The following is a 16,782-nucleotide window of genomic DNA, read 5'->3' as shown; positions in this document are numbered from 1 at the left end:
TGGCGATCTCTTGTGTAAACATACCGACATCCATGGCTAGTATAGCTCATTGAAGTGAATCTGGCGATCTCTTGTGTAAACATACCGACATTCACGTAAGCAATGATATAAAAATCAACTTCACTTCAAGATGAAGTCAGGATATTGATTGCTCAAAACGAAAAATGTTGAAAAAGATCATTTGTAATTTGTGTTCCATATAACACAAACAAACACCTCAAATACTGCATTTGAAATGATGTAATTGATAGAATTCACAATTCAAATAACGACTGTTTGTTTAACCCTTGCGCTGGAGCCGACTGACTGTTCTATGTTCAAGCGCCTCTTCATCCCTTCTCGTCTATTTCTCAAAAAAACTTTTTTGTTGTTGTTTTGTTTGTAGGTAAACGCCGCACTCGGCAATGTTCCAACTATATGACGGCTGTCTGTAAATGAGCGAGTCTGGACCAAATACTCCAGTGATTGGCATCACGAGCATCAACCCACGCAATTGGGATACGATGACATGCATCAACCAAGTCAGCGAGCCTGACCACCCGACCCCGTTAGTCGCCTTTTACGACAAGCATAGTCGCCTTTTACGGCAAGCATGGGTAGCTGAAGACCTATTCTACACCGGATCTTCACAGGCCTGTTCGTTTCAGTGAGCCTATTCAACATTCACATGTTTAAAACCAGCTTTCGCAGTTCTACAGTGTAATTAGAACAATTCAAAATACTGCACCAGTTCTGCACGCAAAGTGATTTTCTGCAAGATGGGTACAATTCTGCAGTCAGTGGATTTCAGCAAAACGCAGAATACAGTGGGGAATGACGGAATGGTGCTTACCTCGCGCATCACCGATAGCAGCCAAATACTTGTCTTTGTAAGATTCATCCGTGACGGTCAGTCGGCCTCCAACGCCATCACAGAAACTGACCGCCGACGTGTAGTTACGCTTGTTCACCCATTCCCCATACAGACACTGACCAGTGGGTTTGTGGTATAAAAACGGCTCTGGACACAGATCTGAAATGAACGAGTAGGTTAGCACATATCGATACTTTAAAACACCTTACGAAAATGAAAGGAGAGTTATTTCTATAAACACTAGTATTAGCTTACGCAGTGATGCCGCCATAAAATCCGCTGTTTCAATTGGAGATGGTTATTGCGATTTGAAACCTCTGCTTCTTATAAGCAAAAAACATGTTATAATTGTGTTTGACCACACTTTGAATAGTATTTCAGTTATATCACAGCGTGTCTGCTTACGAAGAGAGGAAGCCCCGACGCAGGTAGTTTCGTCAATCCCACAATAATTTAGCATCAAACAGCGGAATATGAGCGTGATTTTACGCCGCTTTCAGCAGAATTCCAGCAATATCACGGCGGGGTACACCAGAACGTGGCTTCAAACACAACGAGCGGAAGAGTGGCAGTCATCGTGTTAACCTTTCCACAATTATTGTTCTGTCCCAGAATAGTGAGAGAGTATGGTTTTACGCCGCTTTTAGCAATATTCCAGCAATATCACAGCGAGGGACACCAGAAATGGGCTTTACACATTGTACCCATGTCGAGAATCGCACCCAGCTCTTCGGCGTTAACCACTAGGCTACCCTTCGCCCTTGTTCCACAATAGGCTGATACTCGAAGGGAGCATCCATTTGATATATATGGGTGGGGAGAATTGTTTTTTAGCAAAAACTACTTCTTCCCCCATCTGTATCCAATATACGTTTTATAAACTGAGCATCCTTAAACAATCTATTCATTTTCACTTTTAACAAAACACGTTTAATGTTTAGATATTTCCCATTATTTTATCTATAATTTGTTGAAAACCAACTTGAAAATTTTATCAAACTGGTCATTGCTTTTCACCACTGCCAACAAACTATTCATTTTGGGCATATTTCGGAATAAACTATTCATTTTAAAAGTCTATTGAGAAATCAAATGGATACTCCCTAATATACTAAGGTCTATTTTATAACCCAAATTGTGTATGTTTAGTTGTATACGAGTGAAATGCACACGGATCTATTTAACACGTTGTTGTCGGTACAAGCCTAAACGTGGTGACGGGGCACATTATAGAATTCGAATATAACTACGGAATGACAACATAGTATTACCCCATAAGATGCCTTCATAAAAAAAATAAAAAATCTTCACCTCACAAAAATGCCATACATTCGAGCCTCGGGTGAATTCAATTTCAATGCAATGCACAAAAGGCTATTCGATGAGCATTCAGTGACTATTCCTCCAGCAGTCAGGGACTAGTGGCTATTCGACTAGCATTCAATGACTAGTGACTAATCGATTAGCAGAGAGTATTCGACCAGCAGTCAGTGACTAGTGACTATTCGACTAACAGTCAGGGACTGTTCGACTGGCAGTGACTAGTTACTATTCAACTAGCAGTCAGAGACTATTTGACTAGCAGTCAGTGACTAGTTACTATTCGACTAGCAGTCAGTGGCTATTCGACTAGCAGTCAGTGACTAGTGACTATTCGACTAGCTTACACTGACTAGTGACTGTTCGTTTATTCGACAAGCAGTCAGAGACTATTCGATCAGCAGTCAGTGACTAGTGACTAGTTGACAAGCAGTCAGTGACTAGCGACTTTTCGAATAGCAGTCAGTGACTAGTGACTTTTCGAATAGCAGGCAGTGACTAGTGACCAGTCGACTTGCAGTCAGAGACTAGTGACTATTCGACTAGCAGTCAGTGACTAGTGACTTTTCGACTAGCAGTCAGTGACTAGTGACTATTCGACTAGCAGTCAGTGACTAGTGACTTTTCGAGTAGCAGTCAGTGACTAGTGACTTTTCGAATAGCAGGCAGTGACTAGTGACCAGTCGACTTGCAGTCAGAGACTAGTGACCATTCGACTAGCTTATACTGACTAGTGACTGTTCTTCTAGAAGTGAGTTGACGCGTGCCTCAGAGACCCAGTTGAATGCGTGTCATTGCGCCGATCGTATCTCTTGTTTTTTTGCTTTTTTGGTCGAGATTAATTTGCAGGTTTTACACATACGACAGCGTAATCTATACCTCAAACAATATTAAACTGCGCAGAAACATAATTTGCTTATTTGTCTCAAAAGGGTGGTAATTTTTAATGTTTATTTTTGAAAACACTTGATGATGGAGGACTACTTTATAAATGACACTCCTGTACTTCAGAGGTACAGGTCTACTTCAGTCAGTGCTTTAATCTTTTTGTTGAATACGCAAAATCGATAGATCAATATAGAAGTATCAGCAGCATTGTTTGATGGCCTAGGTTGCTAAAGTCACATGACGTTTTATGAATATCAGTAATAACCATCAATATGTGGTTTGTTAACACGCAAAACACTTCGTCGCTATTGATCGTCTATTGATCTGCTATTGGTCTGTCTTTTGCCTACTGTAGTGTCTACTGCACGAACTGATCTATGTACCTTAAATCACGAGATCAGATTGTACTTTGAGGTCAGATTGTACATTGAGATCAGGTTGCACTTTGAGGTCAGGTTGCACTTTGAGATCAGATTGCACTTTGAGATCAGATTGTACTTTGAGGTCAGATTGCATTTTGAGATCAGATTGTACTTTGAGGTCAGTTTGCATTTTGAGATCAGATTGCACTTTGATATCAGATTGAACTTTGAGATCAAATTGCACTTTGAGATTAGATTGTACTTTGAGATCAGATTGCACTTTGAGGTCAGATTGTACTTTGAGATCAGATTGTACTTTGAGACTAGATTGTGCTTTGAGATCAGGTTGCACTTTGAAATCAGGTTGCACTTTGAGATCAGATTGTACTTTGAGATCAGATTGTACTTTGAGACTAGATTGTACTTTGAGATCTGGTTGCACTTTGAGGTCAGATTGTACTTTGAGATGAGATTGAACTTGTGGGAGGAAAGCCCGAAGTGATGCAGGTCTCAGACGTTTACCACTTCGGTGAAACCCACGAGCACGGGTATGGTGCTGACAAACCTAGAAACATAATCAGGGCGAACCGGGATTCGAACCCACAATCATAGGTTTCTGGCGTGCCAAGGGACGCAACTCTGCACAGCGAATCGCGGCGCCTAAGACGACTGGGCTACCCGTGCCCTCGATTGTACTTTGAGATCAGATTGAACTTTGGGGTCAGATTGCACTTTGTGATGAGACTGTACTTTGAGATTAGATTTCATAATAATTTCACAAAATTAGTTTTAACCTGTGTTGTCTCGAAAAATTAAAATACATTAAAAACAACAATCAGAACGTCCATATCTCGTACCTCCAACACCCCATCCGTAATAGTTGACATCATTGCTGTCTGTGAATGGCGTGGCGTTAGAGAACGTTGTGCTGGTGTAGCATTTGTCGTTGCCGTAGAAGAAGGACGAACAGTGGAGGTCTTGGTAGCACGTGTGGATGCAGTCAGAGAATTGTGACGTCAACCCCACGTGACTAACGTCAAGGACGTTGGTGTATATCAACGTGATCGTGATGGCGGTCATGGCGTCTGTAACATAGCAACATGGAATTGCGGTCACTTTCGTTGACATTTAATAATACATCATCTGTGAATCAACACTGCGAACTAACCTGTAGTGATTGATAGTGGGTAAGAATATGTGTCCCCTAGAACCCTATGCTTGTCAAAAGTGGCGACAGGGTGGATGGGGTAGATTCTGTGAATTACTATGGGGATGACTGCATTCACTCACCCACTTAACAAAACTGGTATCTTTCGGCAAGCAATGATTACTTCGTTTCTGATCTGAAATCTCAACGGAACACTTGTCTTTATCGACCTACTTGAAGTAACTGGGGCGGTCGGGTAGCCTAGTGGTTCAAGCGTTCGCTCTTCACGCCAAAGACCCGGGTTCGATTCCCGACGTGGGCACAATGTGTGAAGCCCATTTCTGGTGTCCCTCGCCGTGAAATTGCTGGAATATTGCTAAAAGCGGTGTAAAACCATAATCACTCACTCACTTGGAGTAACTACTGACAAAAGACTAAAAAAGACTCTCCTAATGTCAGTCAAAAGATTGGGAGATACCAAACCGAGAACAATGGCGAGTCGGACAACTTGGTACTTGGGATGCAAGCGTGACATTTAGAAAGTAGTAGTAGTAGTAGTAGTAGTAGTTGTTGTTGTTGTAAGAATAAAAGTGTTAAAATAAAAAATAATGCAGCATCCAGGTTGTGGGTGATCCTGGCACAGTCAGGTTGGTTAGGCTGATCGTTAGCTAAGGGGTCCTAACCCCCCCCCCCCCCCCCCCCCCCCCTCTATACGCATCCCAGAAAGCGAATGGGACTTCTCCCAGGAAGCGCAGCCTAGTCAAACCTCACCAGAACTTTTCGGAAGACGTGAAGACTCCCCAACACTGCAGCCTTCTGCATTACCCAGATTGTCAGAAGGGCTGTACTCGGGTACTCTCCCAATGTCAGTCAACAGATTGGTAGGTACCAAACCTAAGGCACCGAGAACAATGGGGAGTCGGATAATGCCTCCCCACACATTGACGGCTTCAAATGGGAAGTGACAGACCCCGAGCAGCAAACAGAAAGCCCTTTCTTTCATTTTTCAGGCCAGCCGACTTCATCCAAGCGAAGGACTCGGCGGGGTTGCTGATCTTCTCAACACACTGCATATAAACTCTCGTTTATAGCCTCTGCTTGAGATATGGCACCTCGCTTGGTTGACACTTATTTCTGTGTCGTCCAGCAGTACAGAACCATCAATAAAAACAACACTGACATTGAGATAATGTTCCACATACATGGCTCGTTAAGAAAACTGTGGAATGCCTTGTTGTCAACATGAGTCTTGGCATGCTTCACAAGAGGATCATAAGACAAATGGATGTATGCAAAAGTGCAAAATACAATTATATCATGACGAGCCTCTACGATAATCAAACCACGCCCTCCCATTATGAGTGGTAAATCTAACCCTTTGAGGGAAGAATTAGGGTGGTGGTGAGATGTAACTTTATTTTGAGGGTTCAGCTCTGAACTCCAGGTTTTCTTAAGGCTGCATGTGTACTCTGCATTTTGGAGTTAGTCCCTAGCCATCATCACTAAGTACGTATATGCCTGACCTTCCACGAGATGATCAACGTTTCAGCTGAAGAATGTTACATTTGTCGACAAGGCTGTTTTCAGTGATCTGAGTATCCTCCATTCGCAATAAGTTCAAGGTCACCAATGGCAAGGAGGCGAGAAAGGAGTGTTGGGGGTCTGTGCCGAGGAGGTCCAGGATGATAACCTTCTTCTCTGCTAAGCAAAAAGCTTAATGGATGTAGTGACAAACAGAAAAGCAAAGGACTAAAAGAATCGCCCTGAAATATTCCTCTTCTAATAGAAATGGGTTCCGAAGTCACCACCTGCCCCTGCGAATAAATTTCAAGTTGAGTTGACCAGCAATTCATTAAAGACCTAAGCAAAACAAGTAATCATTCAGGGAGGTCAATCATTCCAGTGACTTCAAAATCCATTTGTGAGTACAGAATCAACAGCTTTTCTGTGGTCTATCCAACACTTTGAGAGGTTACGGTGGTAAGTTTTAGCTTCTTCAAGAATATTGTTTTGAACCAGCAATTGATCCTTACAACCCCCACATCCAAAGTTTCGGGGATCAGTCAAATCACTTTTCTTTAGGAGAAGTAGTGTTCGACCTTTGCACAACCAAGTGCTTAATATTTCCTGAAACGTCACCCCAAGTAACATTGCATGAAAAGTTGGCATTTAAATATCTGTGTATTTTTTGTCAAACTTTCCCAAACTTAATATCACCTTAGCCGGAGAACTGAAATTTGATGATAAAAAAAACACAAAGCAGATGACAATAAAACCGATCGCTCAAAAGCATCACAGCGACGGCCATGGTACCCCCGATGCACGTCAGCTCCGTGCAATTGAAATGCACATGCATCTACTACATGCCAAGACAGACAAGAAATCAGCGACACCAAGCCTTTCGACGATTGCAAGCTGGATAAACCCAACGGCAAGTAGCCAATGCATTTCTGTAAAAGGCGACTAACTGGATCGGGTAGTCAGGCTCGCTGACTTGGTTAATGCATGTCATCGATCCTAATTGCGTGGATCGATGCTCATGATATTAATCACTGGATTGTCTGGTCCAGACTCGATTATTTACAGACCACCGTCATATGGCTGGAATATTGCTGAGTGCGGCGTTAAACAACCAACCAATGCATTTCAAGTCTACGTAAGGTCCAGATACAGGCTCCAGCAACGGTACCAGACCACCAACACTACAGATGACAGACCACGTAGTGGAAGGCCAAGGGTGACCACTCGACGTCAGGATCGTCAGATTTTGCGACAGCATCTTCAAGATCGCTTTGTCACTGCTGCGGAAACTACTCGACAGACCATGAGGACACACCAGCGACACATTAGCGTGCTCCACTGTAACAGGCCACACAGAGGACCCATTCTGACATCACGGTATTGCCGGGACCTTCTTCAGTGGGCAAAACAGCACCAGTATTGGCGCCACCAGCAGTGGAGAAGAGTCCTCTTCTCAGACGAGATACGTTACTGTATCTCAACAGCAGATGGCAGAGAGAGAGAGAGAGAGAGAGAGAGAGAGAGAGAGAGAGAGAGAGAGTCTGGGGACTCCGTGGGGAACGTTATTCGGATGCTAGTCTTGTTGAGGCAGACTCGTGGGGTGGTCCGAGCATCATGGTGTGGGGTGGAATTGGTCTTGTACAGAGGGTCGGCCCTGTGGTTTTCCAGAACATCGGTCCAGGGAGAGGCAATGGTGTCACTGCAGCTCGGTCGGTGATCAAATCTTGAGACGACACGCCATACATCATTTGGCACGACGCCGCGACCACAAGTTTCACCATTATAAAGCCCGTGCCCTCACTGCGAGAGCAACAAGAGACTTCCTCCAGCAGAATGACATCAGAACAATGCAGGGGCCTGCCCTCAGTGCCGATTTAAATCCCTGAGCACCTGGAAGACGAGATTCGAAGACGGCTGAATGACTTCCGACCAAGGCCGACAATTGCAGCTGAACTGCGTCAGGCGTTCCTCAGAGTGTGGACTCTCAAGTGCCTATGGCCTTCATCAACCGCCTCATCCATTCCACGTAGCACGGCAGTCATCAATGCACATGGCGGACACACGAGATACTGACTTGTGATGCCATTTTCTCAGAGACTAGTGTTGTGTTTCACTTTAACATTTGACACTTTCATTTCAACCTTGATGATCAGTTTTGCCAAAGGTTATCTTTTTAATATGTCTCAAAGTATGTTTACAGTGTTTGGACAAATGAGGTTTCTCATATATCTATCCATGGCGACCTTTCTTTTAGATAAATCCGTTATCACACATGCATATGTTTTACGCGTATCTGTTAGCAACGATGCAACAACGATGTTGGGGTTTGTTAATGTAAGCCCCATCTCCTGGTACTCATGACAAGATCAAACGTATGTGGAGAGAAATCCTCGGAGCAATAGCGTTGTATTTGTAGTAGTGGCAATATGTCCTCAAAAGGAATCGTGAGTTTTTGTAGGACCAAGTCGAACAGGAAATCAATACAAAATATTGCTCTTACTAAAACATAATTTGATAAAGCAAGGTTTGGAGTTTCAACCCTGGATTGACGCGTGTTGATACATGTGATATTAAAAAACTCGGGTGAGATTCTATTTATCATCCAAATTCATCTCCCCATTCCTGGGTAGAATAGGTCTTCAGCAACCCATGCTTGCTGTAAAAGGCGACTATGCTTGTCGTAAGAGGCGACTAACGGGATCGGGTGGTCAAGCTCGCTGACTTGGTTAATGCATGTCATCGATCCTAATTGCGTGGATCGATGCTCATGATATTAATCACTGGATTGTCTGGTCCAGACTCGATTATTTACAGACCGCCGTCATATGGCTGGAATATTGCTGAGTGCGGCGTTAAACAACAAACCAACCAACCAAACCAAACAAATCCAACTTTTTCAGTTCGTAAACAGAAATAGCCCGTGTATTGAGTGTGAAAGGAAGATAATCAATTTCAGTGGCAGAGTGGTTATTCATGTCATTTGATTGTGGCGCCATGGTGACCGATGACGTTACAATGGTCTCAAATCACACGATTTCATTTCTCACCATGCGATATCTGTTGTGGAAGCCAGTGTTGTATGAAAAATAGAGAAATCTAACCCTTGTGTCGTTTTGCATCCGAGGCTGGTATTAAAACGTTGAGTTCAATGTTCGCCCAGTTGTGTAAGCTGGCATCCTTGTTTTGTTGTTATTCTTGGTTTGTCGGTATTCTTAGTTTGTTGGTATTCGTGGTTGTTGGTGTTGGTATTCTTAGCTAGTTGGTATTCTTGGGATGTTGGTATTCTTAGCTAGTTGTATTCTTAGTTTTGTTGGTATTCTTAGGTTGTTGGTATGCTTAGTTTATTGGCAATCATGAGTTGTTGGTATTCTTGGGTTGTTGGTATTGTTAGTTGGTTGGTATTCTTAGGTTGTTGGTATTCTTGGGTTGTTGGTATTCTTAGGTTGTTGGTATTCTTGGGTTGTTGGTATTCTTAGTTTATTTGTATTCTTAGTTTTGTTGGTATTCTTGGGTTGTAGGAATCTTAGGATGTTAGTATTCTTAGGTTGTTGGTATTCTTAGGTTGTTGGTATTCTCGGGTTGTTTGTATTCTTAGTTTGTTGGTATTCTTGGGTTGTAGGAAACTTAGGTTGTTGGTATTCTTAGGTTGTTGGTATTCTTAGTTTTGTTGGTATTCTTGGGTTGTTGGTATTCTTGGGTTGTTGATATTCTTGGGTTGTTGGTATTCTTAGGTTGTTGGTATTCCTGGGTTGTAGGAATCTTAGGTTGTTGATATTCTTAGGTTGTTGGTATTCTTGGGTTGTTGGTATTCTTAGGTTGTTGGTATTCTTAGTTTTGTTGGTATTCTTAGGTTGTTGGTATTCTTGGGTTGTTGGTATTCTTAGGTTGTTGGTATTCTTGGGTTGTTGGTATTCTTGGGTTGTTGGTATTCTTGGGTTGTTGGTATAGTTAGTTTGTTGGTATTCTTGGGTTGTTGGTATTCTTAGTTTGTTGGTATTCTTGGTTTGTTGATATTCTTGGGTTGTAGGTATTCTTGGGTTGTTGGTATTCTTAGTTTGTTGGTATTCTTAGGTTGTTGGTATTCTTAGTTGGTTGGTATTCTTGGATTGTTAGTATTTTTAGTTTGTTGGTATTCTTGGGTTGTTGGTATTCTTGGGTTGTTGGTATTCTTAGGTTGTTGGTATTCTGAGATTGTTGGTATTCTTAGGTTGTTGGTATTCTTGGGTTGTTGGTATTCTTAGTTTTGTTGGTATTCTTAGGTTGTTGGTATTCTTGGGTTGTTGGTATTCTTAGGTTGTTGGTATTCTTGGGTTGTTGGTATTCTTAGTCTATTGGTATTCTTAGTTTTGTTGGTATTCTTATGTTGTTGGTATTCTTGGTTTGTTGGTATTCTTAGGTTGTTGGTATTCTTAGGTTGTTGGTATTCTTAGGTTGTTGGTATTCTTAGTTTTGTTGGTATTCTTGGGTTGTTGGTATTCTTGGGTTGTTGATATTCTTGGGTTGTTGGTATTCTTAGTTTGTTGGTATTCTTAGGTTGTTGGTATTCTTAGTTGGTTGGTATTCTTAGGTTGTTGGTATTCTTTGTTGGTTGGTATTCTAAAGTTGTTGGTATTCTTAGGTTGTTGGTATTCTTGGGTTGTTGGTATTCTTAGGTTGTTGGTATTCTTGGGTTGTTGGTATTCTTGGGTTGTTGGTATTCTTGGGTTGTTGGTATAGTTAGTTTGTTGGTATTCTTGGGTTGTTGGTATTCTTAGTTTGTTGGTATTCTTGGTTTGTTGATATTCTTGGGTTGTAGGTATTCTTGGGTTGTTGGTATTCTTAGTTTGTTGGTATTCTTAGGTTGTTGGTATTCTTAGTTGGTTGGTATTCTTGGATTGTTAGTATTTTTAGTTTGTTGGTATTCTTGGGTTGTTGGTATTCTTGGGTTGTTGGTATTCTTAGGTTGTTGGTATTCTGAGATTGTTGGTATTCTTAGGTTGTTGGTATTCTTGGGTTGTTGGTATTCTTAGTTTTGTTGGTATTCTTAGGTTGTTGGTATTCTTGGGTTGTTGGTATTCTTAGGTTGTTGGTATTCTTGGGTTGTTGGTATTCTTAGTCTATTGGTATTCTTAGTTTTGTTGGTATTCTTATGTTGTTGGTATTCTTGGTTTGTTGGTATTCTTAGGTTGTTGGTATTCTTAGGTTGTTGGTATTCTTAGGTTGTTGGTATTCTTAGTTTTGTTGGTATTCTTGGGTTGTTGGTATTCTTGGGTTGTTGATATTCTTGGGTTGTTGGTATTCTTAGTTTGTTGGTATTCTTAGGTTGTTGGTATTCTTGGGTTGTTGGTATTCTTAGTTTTGTTGGTATTCTTGGGTTGTTGGTATTCTGAGGTTGTTGGTATTCTTGGGTTGTTGGTATTCTTAGTTTGTTGGTATTCTTAGGTTATTGGTATTCTTAGGTTGTTGGTACTCTTGGGTTGTTGGTATTCTTAGTTTGTTTGAATTCTTAGTTTTGTTGGTATTCTTAGTTTGTTGGTACTCTTGGGTTGTTGGTATTCTTAGTCTGTTGGTATTCTTAGTTTTGTTGGTATTCTTAGTTTGTTGGTATTCTTGGGTTGTTGGTATTCTTAGTTTGTTTGTATTCTTAGTTTGTTGGTATTCTTAGTTTTGTTGGTATTCTTAGTTTGTTGGTATTCTTGGGTTGTTGGTATTCTTAGGTTGTTGGTATTCTTGGGTTGTAGGAATCTTAGGTTGTTGGTATTCTCGGGTTGTTGGTATTCTTAGTTGATTGGTATTCTTAGTTTTGTTGGTATTCTTGGGTTGTAGGAATCTTAGGTTGTTGGTATTCTCAGGTTGTTGGTATTCTTGGGTTGTATGTAATCTTCGTTTGTTGGCATTGCTAGTTTGTTGATATTGGTATTTAGTTTGTTGGTGTTCTTGGGTTGTTGGTATTCTTCGTTTGTTGGTATTCTTAGTTTGTTGATATTGGTATTTTGGGTTGTTGGTATTCTTAGTGCGTTGGTAGTCTTACTTTGTTGACATTCATGGTTGTTGGTATACTCAGTTTGTTGGTATTCTTATTTAGCTGGTATTCTTGGAGGGAAAGATGTGAAAATGTATTCCTCCCTCATCACCTTATTTATAATTCCCTTTTTTAAACAAATGGGCCCGAGAAGCATTTTTTTTTTATCCAGCCTAAATATGTAACCGTGCGGAAAGTTATGGATCCCAAAACATGTTTTAGTCAATCCATATTGACAGATAAATGACAAAACAATGTATCTATTTAAATAACCGTGACACTGTGACCGACACCCATGGAAAATCAATATATGGGTACAAGTGTATTACTTCTTTAATTATGATTTTCAATTCGAGCGATCCATTAATCGACAAACGGGCGGGCTGCTTCCCGCTCATGGTTGGTACATGATGAATTGTGTTAATTTGTGTTATATATCATTTCTCAGTGCGTTCTCTAAGGTCCCTTCATCGATATCGATTTCCAGACAACCGCTATCACGCCAAATCTATTTCAGTGCACGTTGCATCAAAACATGTCATTCATAAGCAAAACTCACTGATGCATGAGATCCGGGGTAGAATAGTTCTTCAGCAACCCATGCTTGCTGTAAAAGGCGACTATGTTTGTCGTAATTAGAGGCGACTAACGGGGTCGTGTGGTCAGGCTCGCTGACTTGGTTAATGCATGTCATCGATCCTAATTGCGTGTATCGATGCTCATGATGTCAATCACTGGATTGTCTGGTCCAAACTCGATTATTCATAGACCGCCTTCATATAGCTGGAATATTGCTGAATGCAATATCCCCGCGGCCGGGGATATTTTAATGTGATTTGGTATGACGCGGCCGGGGATCGAACCCCAGACCTTTCGCTGTCTAGGCAGACGCTCTACCACTAGACCACGGAGGCGGTAGCGGAAAGTAACCAATCTATGGAACATGTTCATGTCGTAAACATGTTTAGATTTAAAAGAGAGAGAGAGAGAGAGAGAGAGAGAGAGAGAGAGAGAGAGAGAGAGAGAGAGAGAGAGAGAGAGAGAGAGAGTTAACAGTTTCATATTCAGCAAACATAATCCTGTTTAGCATCTGAAGGAAATCAACCTCATATAGAATCGATTTACCCACTGTCGATTTATTATTGAACTACATCTATCGATTTATGATCGAAATGCGTTTATGCAGCCTTTATCACCTTTTCGAGAAACTTTATTTTTCTAAAGGATGCAAATTGTTGACTTAATCAATACCGCAATGACGGGGCACTATTCCAACACATCTCTACGCTCTGGCATGCAGAACATTCCTAAAGAGTATTGATCAACAAGATTTCTTATTTCTATACAAATATTTGATAAGCAAACTTTCTTGAACTTTGCACATTGTCGTTTCTACACAGATGTGAATGTACAGTAAGATTATATAAACTTAATGATTTTATCAACTTAACATTTTTAATTGTTTTCTTAATCCAATAATGCACCGATGAAAAAACTGTTTTTTCTACCCGACTCTCTCGTCTATCGCAAAGGCGTATATATAGAGGGGAAATCTTAAGATTTCTTTTTTACAATCTTGGGATCGATATGAGAATAATTCAAGATGGTAAACGGAAACGATTTAAAACGATTTATAAAAAATATCCTAAGATTGTTCACACCCACTCAGACACAGTATAGTGACTATAAGAGCCGACCAGTCCTTGTTTTAGACCCTTAATTGCCGATTACCGGGCAGGGTAACAACAAGTACCACCTCTTAACGTGTTTTGGTATGACGCGGCCGGGAATCGAACCACCGACCTTCCACTTTTACGTACGCTCTATCCACAGGACCATGGAGGCGCCCATGGCTTACGAGTGAGTGAGTGAGTGAGTGAGTATGGTTTTACGCCGCTTTTAGCAATATTCCAGCAATATCACGGCGGGGGACACCAGAAGTGGGCTTCACACATTGTACCCATGTCGGGAATCGACCCCGGATCTTCGGCGTGACGAGCGAACGCTTTAACTACTAGGCTACCTGACCGCCCCTGGCTTACGACATTGCTTGGTACAGACGGTGCAGGGATGATGTTCGTTAAACTGATGAGCGAGGGTATGGTGCTGGCATTTGACATGATCCCGGTTCGCCCCGATTATGTTTCTAGGTTTGTCAGCACCATACCCGTGCTCGTGGGTTTCACCGAAGTGGTAAACGTCTGAGACCTGCATCACTTCGGGATTTCCTCCAACATTAAGCTGACACGCCGTGATATGACTGAACTACTTTTTTAAAGGCGGTAAAACCCAACTCACTCACTCACTGTAAAAAAAGTCAGGACCAGAAAAACCGGGGGTGTGGGGGTGGTGATTTTTTGGGGATTATGACGTAGAGATTACTACGCGGGAGTCGGTCATAAACCATCTCGCATACAACGAGTTGTAACGAGCGAAAGCGAGTTAGATAAGTTTTGTGTGAGTGAGTGAGTATGGTTTTACGCCGCTTTTAGCAATATTCCATCAATATAACGTCGGGGAACTCCAGAAATAGGCTTCACACATTGTACCCATGTCGGGAATCGAATCCAGTTCTTCGGCGTGACGAGCGAACGCTTTAATTACTATCCTATCCGACCGCCCGAGATAAGTTTTGAAATAAGTTGTACAAAAGATTATTTTTGAGAGGCACGAGTGCAGTAATCTGTTTCTTACACACACTCAAATCACACCATTTTAAATAGCTTCGGTGGACGTTGTAAGGTTTACCGCGTCCTCGTTGACCGTTATATTGTTCCTGGTTGGCGCGTAGGTCTTTCAACGCTCGAGTTCTTTAAGTCCATATCAATTCAGAACCCCGATAATGTTTCTAGGTTTGTCAGCACCATACCCGTGCTCGTGGGCTTCACCGAAGTGGTAAACGTCTGCGACCTGCATCACTTCGTGCTTTCCTCCCACATTAAGCTGACACGCCGTGATATAACTGGAATACTGTTAAAAGCGGCGTTAAACCCAACTCACTCACTCACTCACTCTAACCACCCGATTCGGTGAGATGTCTCTTACGTCAAGAATAGTTGGTGAAGACCAATTCTAACCCGGATCATCACGGGTAAGGAAAATTTATATGCGAATCAGTAAAAGGGTTTGGACAAGAGGTACACATATGTTTCTGAAAAATGTAAAATTATTCTCCAATGCAATCAAATTTGTAAGGATTAGAAGTTAATATATATTCTTTGAAATGAAACAATTCAATTGAATTCGAAATGCGCCTTACCTTAATACCCTGCTGATTGATGGCCACAACAGCGCCCGTGTGACGGAGGCAATACTCGCCAATCACTCTAGAATGTATTGATTGGCAAAATATACCGATGGACCTCTCGTCGAGTGAACAAGTTGTCAGACAAAACACCAGCACTAAGCGACTTTATTATGTCGATCAGAACCCTCCTGTAGGGTTATAAGACATTGAATTTTGAGAATCAAAAAGTACTTTGTCATAACAATCACATCGTCGATGTATTGTTGACGTTGTGTCGTCATGGTATTGTTATATGATGAACGTGTATCATATACATGTATATGTGTTCTTGTGTTGTATATTCGATCACTGTGGTAATGTCTTGGCCCTTCTGCTTACGCATCTGCCTACTACACAGGGAGGGACAAACCGTTTGATATTTGGGGGTGGGGGTGTCGGGGAGTCCTCGGTGTGACGAGCGAACGCTTTAACCACTAGGCTACCCGACCACCCCTTAACCTTTATAAAACACAATGTTACCATAAGAGAGTGAGAGGCAGTGAGAGGCAGATTGCGGTACAGTGTAAGGCTCACCTTCACTCGCATTCACAGTCGAATAAACGATTCATCAGCAACATTTGATTATATAGTAGTGCAACGACCTCAATATTGATTTTAAAAGTTAAATGTCAACAAAACTGGTTTTAAAAAAGCTGGTTAAATCCAGTAGAACCAGCACTAATTCCGATAGCTTTTTCAACCACCTTTAATCTTACATTTTTTATTGTTTTTAATAGTCGTTCTTCATTTGTGCAATTTCATAAAAATGTCTCACATGCATTAACAACATGTTCTTCAGCTTACTCAGAGCTATTGACTCTTGTTGGCGTAAAGGAGCGGTCGGGTAGCCTAGTGGTTAAAGCATTCGCTCGTCACGCTGAAGACCCGGGTTGGATTCCCGACATGGGTACAATGTGTGAAGCCCATTTCTGGTGTCCCCCACCGTGATATTGCTGGAATATTTCTGTAGACAGCTGTAGTAATGCTGTCTCTCTTCCCGATACAGACACGTGACATACAATGTAGCTGTAATATCGTTGACAGTCTGTCCGATACAGACACGTGACATGCAATGTAGCTGTAATATTGCTGACTCTATGCCCGATACAGACACGTGACATACAATGTAGCTGTAATATTGCTGACTTTAAGCAAGATACAGACACGTGACATACAATGTAGCTGTAATGTTGCTGACTGTCTGCCCGATACAGACACGTGATGTACAATGTAGCTGTAATGTTGCTGACTGTCTGCCCGATACAGACACGTGACATACAATGTAGCTGTGATATTGCTGACTTTAAGTAAGATACAGACACGTGATATACAATGTAGCTGTAATGTTGCTGACTGTCTGCCCGATACAGACACGTGACATACAATGTAGCTGTAATATTGCTG

General features: G+C 41.7%; 1 protein-coding gene across 1 annotated transcript in view; it reads right to left on the bottom strand.

Annotated features, from left to right (window-relative positions):
* The window catches only part of LOC139460544 (uncharacterized), a 17,271-nt gene extending 1,872 nt beyond the window's left edge, over positions 1–15,399 (bottom strand). The window contains exons 1-3 of the mRNA XM_071242010.1: positions 15,352–15,399; positions 4,281–4,508; positions 833–1,012 (exon numbers count right to left, since the gene is read on the bottom strand). Coding sequence (XP_071098111.1) covers positions 833–1,012; positions 4,281–4,503 — 403 coding nt within the window. The 5' untranslated portion in view covers positions 4,504–4,508; positions 15,352–15,399. The remainder of the gene's footprint in view (positions 1–832; positions 1,013–4,280; positions 4,509–15,351) is intronic.
* Between the last annotated feature and the right edge of the window lie 1,383 nt (positions 15,400–16,782).

Source organism: Haliotis cracherodii, unplaced genomic scaffold (genome assembly GCF_022045235.1).
Source record: "Haliotis cracherodii isolate W230 unplaced genomic scaffold, xgHalCrac1.p SCAF_14, whole genome shotgun sequence".
In the NCBI taxonomy this organism is placed as follows: domain Eukaryota; kingdom Metazoa; phylum Mollusca; class Gastropoda; order Lepetellida; family Haliotidae; genus Haliotis; species Haliotis cracherodii.
This window is presented reverse-complemented; position numbering and strand designations above follow the sequence as displayed.